This window comes from Mobula hypostoma, chromosome X1 (assembly GCF_963921235.1).
Source record: "Mobula hypostoma chromosome X1, sMobHyp1.1, whole genome shotgun sequence".
Classification (NCBI taxonomy): domain Eukaryota; kingdom Metazoa; phylum Chordata; class Chondrichthyes; order Myliobatiformes; family Myliobatidae; genus Mobula; species Mobula hypostoma.
In genome coordinates this window covers 25,849,505-25,857,815 of record NC_086128.1, presented here as the reverse complement: position 1 = coordinate 25,857,815, position 8,311 = coordinate 25,849,505, and the positions used below count along the sequence as shown (strand labels likewise).

The 8,311-nt window shown below is 46.2% G+C and overlaps 1 protein-coding gene across 1 annotated transcript in view; it reads right to left on the bottom strand.

Moving 5' to 3' along the window:
• Window positions 1-702: 702 nt before the first annotated feature.
• Window positions 703-8,311, bottom strand: part of LOC134340473 (nck-associated protein 1-like) — a 111,461-nt gene continuing 103,852 nt past the window's right edge. Inside the window, exons 28-31 of the mRNA XM_063037780.1 lie at window positions 3,927-4,040; window positions 3,197-3,306; window positions 2,515-2,604; window positions 703-1,474 (exon numbers count right to left, since the gene is read on the bottom strand). Coding sequence (XP_062893850.1) covers window positions 1,358-1,474; window positions 2,515-2,604; window positions 3,197-3,306; window positions 3,927-4,040 — 431 coding nt within the window. The 3' untranslated portion in view covers window positions 703-1,357. The remainder of the gene's footprint in view (window positions 1,475-2,514; window positions 2,605-3,196; window positions 3,307-3,926; window positions 4,041-8,311) is intronic.

Here is an 8,311-nt window from a genome sequence, read left to right as displayed (position 1 = left end):
CTGTAGTTATGTGTTCCACTGCTCCTGCTGTTTCACAACTTCTGTTGTGCTCCTGCTCTCCTGTAATCCTGTCATGGCATGGACATTTATTTCTCCAACGTCCGGTAGTTTCTCCATCCTCCCTCTTCTCTGCTTTTCTATTCCCCATCCTGGCTCCCCTCTTACCCCTTGTCTTCTGCTCACTTGCCCAACACTTCCTTCTGGTGCCCCTCCTTGTTTGCACTGTTCTCTCCAATCAGATTTCTTCTCCGTCGGCCCTTTACCGGTTTTACCTATCACCTCCCAACTTCTCAATTTATCCCCTCCCACAACTACCTACCTTCTCTTTCAGCAGGGGATGGCTGTACCTGTGAGGGAACTGGGTCAGATTCCCTGGAGTGAGGGAGTCTCGGTGTGGAGCAGAGAGAGAGGGTCGGCAAGACATCAGTGAGACCACAATTAGAGTAGTCCATCCTCTCCTTTTCCATCTGGTGGCCCTCTCACCCCTTCTTTTCACCTCCCCTGCCACCACCTTCCTTGGGTGTCCCTCCTCCTTCCCCCTTTCCCATGGTCCACTCTCTTCTCCTATCAAATTCTTCAGCCCTTTATTTCTTCTAGCTATCACCTCCCAGCTTCTCACATAATCCCCTGCCACTCTGCCCTCCCCTCCTCACAGCTTCAGAAACTCTACTATCCAGCAGTTAAATGATTCTTTTCAAAGTTCCTCAGTGCATTTATTATCAAAGAATGTATACATTATACAACTGTGAGATTTGTTTGCTTACAGGCAGTCGTAAAAGCAAGGAAAGTAAAATATTTCAAACTAGAATGCAAACGTTGCTGTCTATTTGATTTTGCGGCACAGAGTTAAACAGTGTACTGAGCGGAAAGCGTTATTTGGTTTCAGCGAAGAGCAGATCTTCTTGGGTAATTACATCTGTATCCGGCAGTTGTGTAGGCAGAGTCGGGACAGATTAAACTACTGTAGCCCCATCTTCTTCCACATGAGTCCTGTGAATGATATACCCCCTTGCTGACCTAATGCCCTCCACGGTGTCTACGTCCAGACTGTCCCACACCACCTCTGTACCTCTTCTCCAAAAACACACCTGATCCCTTTCCTCTGTGCACCTTACCCGTATCACCCAAATCAACCCCTGTTGCTCCCACCTTCCTCCATCTCCCAAGGCCCAGATTCCTGAATCTTTTCTTCTGCTCCTCCACTGGTCCTCTGTGGTATCCAAATCACATCCTTGCTTTCAGTCCCGATTCACCTGGCCCTCCCGCCTGACCCCACCTACTCCCCGTGCCTAGAACCTGCAATGCATCTTATTATGTTTAGCTTAACAGATGGATTTGAAAAGGAAACATGCTGCAGTTATACTACGGTCATGACAACAGGTCTGTACACTTCACGGAAGGCATTCCTCAGCAGAACATACGGAAAGTAGTCCTCCAGCATGTCCATTTCCAGGAAAGGAGACTCCTCGATTAACTGCAAAACACGTCAACACTAATTAGTTGAACAAGAAACTTTAACTATTTTACTGAATTGTTGAAATTGAAAGGTAACTCTCATGTGTAAAAGGTAAAGGATGCAAATGAATTAGTAAAGTAGTGATTTGACTTCATATTCATTTCATATTTTTATTTAAAGATACAATGAGGAAACAGCCCGAGCCTATGCCTCCCAATTAGACCATGTGACCAAATAACCTCTTAAACTGTGCACCTTTGGACTGTGGGAGGAAACCAGAGCACCCGGAGGAAACCCACACGGTCACGGGGAGCAGGTCCAAACTCCTTACAGACAGCGTCGGGAACTGAGCCCGGTTCGCAAGCACTGTAATAGCGTTCTGTTAACTACTGCGCTACCGTGCTCTCCAACACAGAGACACACAGCACGGAAACAGGCCCTTCAGCCCATCATCTCCATGCAGACCATCAGCCACCTTTCTACACCAATCTGTTTTCCCAGCACTCAGTCCACACCCTTCTCTGTCTGAGTGACACAAGTGCTCGTCCAGATACGTGTTATATGTAGTGACAGTCTCTGCCTCCACCACCCCCTCGGGTAGTGTGTCCCACATTTCAAACACCTTCTGAGGGGAAAATAACTCTTCTCCTGACCCCCACGTGTTGCTAAAGCTAAGATGTCATCATAGCAAGAGCGATGTGATGTGAAGCGCGGTGCAGGAGACTGAGACGTTGCAATGGGTGCATGAACTGGGTAGTGTTTCCTCTGCAATTTGGATTATCATTGATCTGTGCAAATGTTGGACTCTCAGGAGCAGCTAAACCAATGCATGCATCAGAATATGGGGATGCAAATTTTAAAACTGGGGTTTCGTGTAACCAGAAGCAAGGGTGTGTCGGGATAACAGGGTGAGAGGATGTGACCGGACCGCTGTACCAGGAGAACAATGTCTCTGTGCAAGAACAGGATGGGTGGACAGGAAGGATAACAGAGGCTGGAGAAGAATGAGGTTCCTGCAGTGGACTGGGCAAAAGCTCCAAAAAGTCGTGTTTTCTTACCATATGCAGAATGAGGTAAACCGATTCCCTGTTTTTCACAAGGGTTTTATCTGTTTCTTGACCAATTTGCAGCAGGCTCATCGAAGCACACTAGAGAAAGGACAAATAACACAAAGGGCAGCACAGCGAGAACTCATTCCGCGTACGTTCACCCGGGGCCAGCTGCCGCCACCTCACCTCAGCCCCTCGGCAAAGTATTCAGTGGGTCTGCTTGCACCATTCCGAATGGCAGGTGGGAAGCAAAATTCACCTCCTTCCATCTTAAATGTTAGAAATCACACCGTTCCATAATGTTGCCCAGCTTCAGGGTCTGTTACAAGCCTACAGGATCTTAAACACTGCAGTCCCATCCTCACTAACTCTTCTGAACTCTCACACATCAGCCTGTCAAACGTTCCACAAAATAACCAGTAACACCCTAACTCACCATCACCTGTCACCCCCTCACACGTTCCACCGCCCGTCCCTCACTGTTTCCCCATCTCCCTATCTCCGAGCCCCATCACCCCCTCACACTTCCCACTGTTCTCCCATCCCCCTTCACCTTACCCCTGTCCCTCCTTTACTATTCCCATTCCCCCCTCACTGTCCCTCCCCCCGACCTCACTCTTCCCACTGTCCCTTAGGAATTGACATGGTGACACAATGCAACCCTACCCTGACCTGCCTAATCTCTACTTACCAACAGGAACTCCTTCAGATGAGCCTGAATATCTTGCTGGTGAATGGTGTAGAGTGCAGCTGCAATCTCATTGATCGCCTTGGCCAGGCAGTGGATATTGTTCCGGTGACCTGATGGTAAAGGTGGCTGGCGTGAATACTCAGGAACGACCAGCTGGGAGACAATTCAGCTCTCGCTAGTCCCAATCTCAGACCTCTCTGTGATGTGTGGACTTTCTCATCCCAATAATACTGCGCACTGTCTTCCTGCACTTCTCCTACTCAATTCTCCTCCCCACGTCTGACCACCTCTCCTCCTTCAATAAGTTTCCCTTTCCCCTCCTACAATCCCCTTCTCCCCTCCTCTTTCAATCTCCCACTCACTCCCACTGCAATTTCCTGCTCCCTCTCCCGCAGTTTTGTGTTTTCACTCTTCCTCTGCTATTTCCCTCCCTGATTCTCTATCTTCCTTATTTCTCTCTCTCTTTTCCCCTTCTCTTTCTCTCTCTCACTGTCTTCCCTGTCTTTCTCATTCTCTCTCTCAATCTTCTCCACTTCTCTCTCTTCTCTCTGGCTGTCTTCTCCCCTTCCCTGTTCCGCTGTCTCCCACCCCACCCCACCTCCCCTCGCCACATGAAAAGGCATTCATGCTAATGAGCACCCCGATTACGTCTTCAGTGTTGTACACACACGTACAATGATTCCTGTCCATTAGCTTCATAATAAAGTACCCGATCCCTGCCAGCACTTACCCTGGTGCTCCTGATTATAAATAGACAAAGGGTCATTGGCGAGAGTTGGGAGGGAGACAGCCACATAAACCATGAGGTGACGAGTCAGTTTGTATTCTTCTTCAGACAGGGCATCTGCAAACAAAGCAGAGAATCATAAACACAAGAGACTCTGCAGATGCTGGAAATCCAGAGTAACACACACACAATGTTTGAGGAACTCAGCAGGCCAGGCAGCATCTAGGGAGAGGAATAAACAGTTGACGTTTCTGGCTGAGACCCTTCATCAGGCCCGAAACAATGACTGTTATTTTACTTAATGAGATATAGAAGCCCCTCCGGCCCTTCGAGCCACACCATCCAGCCAACTCCTTACAGATGACATCGGAATTGAATTCCAAACTCCAGTGCCCCAGGCGTACCATGGTGCCCTCCTCTCCATGGGTGCTGCTATGTTTGTGGTCGTGAATAACGCACACGAGAGGTCGAGAGGTGGAGAGGTCAGGAACAAACATGTTGCTGTTTATTTTACTTGTAAGTCATCTACCCAGGGCTCCCTCTCACATTACGTTTAGTACGTTAACACACAGTGAAGCTCGATAGAAAACCGTAAGGGTCAAAATATACATGAATACATAAAATATTCACCCCCCCACCTTATTTTAAAGGTTGCTCACCTTTCCCATACTGCTGAATTATTCAATGGAGTAATAATCAAATTCAACCAACAACAAAAAACGTTTTTTTTCTAATCTAGGGGAAAAGGGTAGACTGTCTCTATTTCCAGACGTAACCCCAGAGATTATTCTATCCCAAGTGCTGAGGCTTAGTCACTAAATTAGAGATTCAATCCTTTTGGAGGCTGCCTGTTTCTGTATGGGTACCAATGACCTGGGGTTGATGTCAAAGTCATTTTATCTCTTGGTGATGTACTCTATGTGTAGATCTTGGCTTGGGTACTGCATTGTCAACAGGGGGCACCTCAGGAAGCGCAGGTGATGGGGGAGCACTGACTGTGACATTTGATCTTAATGGCGGTTCTGCAGTCGTCGTCTCAGAATCCTGTCCCATTTCCGCTGGATCGGGATTGGTCAGTTTCCGTTGGTTTTCAGACGCCTCAGAAGTGGGAACCAGCTGATCAACACGCCTTCTCCAGCCGTTGTGGTTACTGGTTTCCACTGTGTATGACACAGGACCTGTTTGTGCCAGCACTATCGCAGGTATTCACTTTATTCAAGGGATGTAGTTATAGAGTCATAGAGAAGTACAGCACAGAAACAGGCCCTTTGGCCCATCTAGTCCAACCAAAACCATTTAAGCTGCCTACTCACATTGACCTGCACTGGGACCATAGCCCTCCATATTCCTACCACACAGGTACCTATCCAAACTTCCCTTAAACACTAAAATTGAGCACACATGCACCACTTGTGCTGGCGGCTCATTCCACACACTCACTACCCTCTGAGTGAAGAAATTTCCCTCCATGTTTCCCTTAAACTTCTCACCTTTCACCCTTAACCTGTGACCTCTGGTTGTATTCCCACCCAACCTCAGTGGAAAAAGCCTGCTTGCATTTACCTTATCTATACCCCTCATAATTTTGTATATCTCTATCAAATCTCCTCTCAATCTTCTACGTTCCAGGGAATGAAGTCCTAACCTATCCAGTCTTTCCTTATAACTCAGATCCTCCAGACCTGGCAACATCCTTGTAACTTTTTTCTGCTCTTTCAGACTTGTTTACATCGTTCCTGTAGGTAGGTGACCAAAACTGCACACAATACCCCAAATTAGGCCTCACCAATGTCTGAGACAACTTCAACATTACATCCCATCTTCTGTACTCAATACTTTGATTTCTGAAGGCCAATGTGCCAAAAGCTTTCTTTATGACCCTATCTACCTGTGACACCACTTTCAATGAATTATGGACCTGTATTCCCGGATCCCTTTGTTCTGCCACACTCCTCAGTGCCCTACTGTTCACTGTGTAAGACCTACCCTGGTTGGTCCTACTGAAGTGCAACACCTCACACTTGTCTGCATTAAATCTCATCTGCCATCTTTCAGCCCATTTTTCCAGCTGGTCCAGATCCTGCTACAAGCCATGATAGTCTTCCTCACTGTCCATTACACCCACAATCGTGGTGTCATCCACAAATTTGCTGATCCAGTTAACCATATTATCATCCAGATCATTGATTACAGATGACAAACAACAGCAGACCCAGCACTGATCCCTGTGGCATTCCACGAGTCACAGGCCTTCAATCAGAGAGGCAACCACCTATTACCACTCCCTGGCTTCTCTCACAAAGCCAATATCTAATCCAATTTACTACCTCATCTTGAATGCCGAGCAACTGAAACTTCTTAACCCGCCTCCCATGCAGGACCTTATCAAAGACCTTGCTAAGGTCCATGTAGACAACATCCACTGCTTTACCTTCATCCACTTTCTTGGTAACTTCCTCGAAAAACTCTGTAAGATTGGTTAGACATGACCTACCATGCACGAAGCCATCCTGACTATCCCTATCAGTCCATGTCTACCCAAATACTTGTATACCCAGTCCCTTAGAAAACCTTCCAATAACTTTCCCACTACAGTACTGACATAATTTCCTGGGTTCTGTTTAGAGCCTTTCTTAAACAGTGGAACAACATTGGCTATCCTCCAATCCTCTGGTATCTCTCCTGTCGCTAAGGATGATTTAAATATCTCTGCAAGGGCCCCGGTGATTTCTGCACTTGCCTCCTGCAGGGTCCGAGGGAACACTTTGTCAAGCCCTGGGGATTTATCCACCCTGATTTGCTTCAGGACAGCAAACACCTCCTCCTCTGTAATCTGTACAGGGTCCATGAAGTTGATGCCGCTTTGCCTCACCTCTATAGACTCTGTATCCATCTCCTGAGTAAATACAGATACAAAGAATGCATTTAAGATCTCCCCCGTCTGTTTTTGCTCCACACACAGATTACCATTCTGATCTTCCAGAGGGCCAATTTTGTCCCTTGTAATCCTTTTGCTCTTAACATATCTGTAGAATCCCTTAGGATTCTCCTTCACCTTGTCCGCTGGAGCCACTTCATGCCTTCTCTTAGTCCTCCTGACTTCTTTCTTAAGTGTTCCCTTGCATTTCTTGTACTCCACAAGTACATCATTTGTTCCTACTTACCGCCACTTCCTATGCACCTCCTTTGTTCTCTTAACCAGGGCCTCAATATCTCTTGAAAACCAAGGTTCCCTACACTTGTTATCTGTATCTTTTATTCTGACAGGCACATACAAGCTTTGTACTCTCAAAATTTCATTTTATAAAGGCCTCCCAGTTTCCAATTACACCTTTGCCAGAAAACAGCATGTCCCAACCCACACTTGCCAGATCCTTTCTGATACCATCACAGTTGTCCTTTCTACATCTTCCAATCCTTTGTCACCTGTTTTTAAGGATTTGATTTAATTTTTTACCAACAGAGCCACCCCACCCCCTCTGCCTACCTGTCAGTCCTTTCAATACAATGTGCATTCTTGGATATTAATCTCCCAGCTATCATCCTTTTTCAGCCAGGACTCACTGATGCCCACAATGTCATACCTGCCAATCTCTAACTGCACTATAAGTTCATCTCCCTTATTTCGTATACTGCATGCATTGAAATATAACATCTTCAGTCCTGTATTCATCAGTGACTTTGGATATTTTGGCTCTAGATGATGCAGAAGGTGGATTGAGAAGCATGAGATTTGATTCAGAGCGTTTGATTTGACCTATATGTATCCTCACCATATCTACATCTGATTCACATTTAGTTAAGGATTCAGACCCGGCCTCACAGTGAGAATGGAGCCCATGGCCAAGTTAATCCTTTGAGGTTCTCCTGGTCCAAAAGTTTGTCCGCCTTCACTATGGGACTAGTGAGTTGAGGTAATTTGTGTAGAAAGTTTTCAAAGTTCAAAGTAAGTTTGTCATCAAAGTACGTACTGTATATGTCACCATACACTACCTTGAGATTCATTTTCTTGCAGGTATTTACAGGAAAATAAAAAAATACAACAGAATTTATGAAAAACTATACATAACAAAGACTGACAAACATCCAATGTGCCAAAGAAGACAAATCATGCAAATAATAAATTTAAAAAGTAAATAAATAATACTGAGAACTTGAGTTGCAGAGTCCTTGAAAGTGAGTCTGTAGGTTGTGCAATCAGTTCAGAGTTGAGGTGAGTGAAGTTATCCATGCTGGTTCAGGAGCCTGATGGTTGACGGGTAATAACTGTTCCTGAACCTGCTGGTGTGAGACCCAAGGCTCCTGTACCTTCTGCCCAATGGTAGCAGTGAGAAGAACAGCATGACCTGGGTGGTGGGGGTCCTTGATGATGGATGCTGCTTTCTTGT